Here is a 901-nt window from a genome sequence, read left to right as displayed (position 1 = left end):
TATGTTGGAGAGGGCAGCAAATGAAGCAAATAGCTAAAGCATTAAGGCTGAAGAAAGAATATTCCTACCATAGGAAAAGTGTTCCATAGATAGGAAAGGAAAAGTAAGAATAAGAAGATAAAAAGTAAAATGCAGAGCATACATTAAGAAGACCAGGTGGCCATGTGTTGTTCCAAAAAAAGGATGAAAGAAATAAAGCCTCAGATGTGGGAACTTTGGCAAAACTTGTGAAGGGCCATATTGAGACAAACATTCTCTTTAGTACAGGACAAAAGAACTTCCCATGTACAAATTCCATAGTAAATCCATATAGTCACTCAATATTCCTGAGATTTTCTATCTCTTTCATCATTCATTTTGTCTCTTCTCAGGCAGCAAACGTTAGCAATGAAAAACCGAACCTTTTTGACAGAATTCATTCTGCTGGGACTATCAGACATCCCGGAGATCCAACTTGTAATCTTTATATTTCTCTTCCTCACGTACCTGCTTACCATCTTTGGAAACCTGACAATCATCACTCTTACTCTACTCGATTCCCACCTCCAGACTCCCATGTATTTCTTCCTCCGGAATTTCTCCTTCTTAGAAATTTCCTTTACGACCACTTTTACTCCCAGGCTGCTGTTCAGCATCACAACTGGAAACAAGAGCATCAGCTTTGCTGGCTGCTTCACTCAGTATTTCTTTGCCATCTTCTTCGGAGCCACAGAGTTTTACCTTCTGGCTGCCATGTCCTATGACCGCTATGTGGCCATATGCAAACCCCTGCATTACATGACCATCATGAGCAGCAGAGTCTGCATCCAGCTGGTCCTCTGCTCTTGGGTGGCTGGATTTCTCATCATCATATCCCCAGTCATTCTGACCAGTCAGCTTGATTTCTGTGCCTCCAACATGC

General features: G+C 41.8%; 1 protein-coding gene across 1 annotated transcript in view; it reads left to right on the top strand.

The window, feature by feature from the left end:
* Positions 1–387: 387 nt before the first annotated feature.
* Positions 388–901, top strand: part of LOC115305159 (olfactory receptor 6C4-like) — a 2,151-nt gene continuing 1,637 nt past the window's right edge. Inside the window, exon 1 of the mRNA XM_029955468.1 lies at positions 388–899. Within this exon, the coding sequence (XP_029811328.1) occupies positions 388–899 (512 nt within the window). The remainder of the gene's footprint in view (positions 900–901) is intronic.

The sequence above is a fragment of the Suricata suricatta genome, chromosome 10 (assembly GCF_006229205.1).
Source record: "Suricata suricatta isolate VVHF042 chromosome 10, meerkat_22Aug2017_6uvM2_HiC, whole genome shotgun sequence".
Lineage (NCBI taxonomy): Eukaryota > Metazoa > Chordata > Mammalia > Carnivora > Herpestidae > Suricata > Suricata suricatta.
Note: the sequence above shows the minus strand (reverse complement) of the source record. Positions and strands in the feature narration are given on the sequence as shown.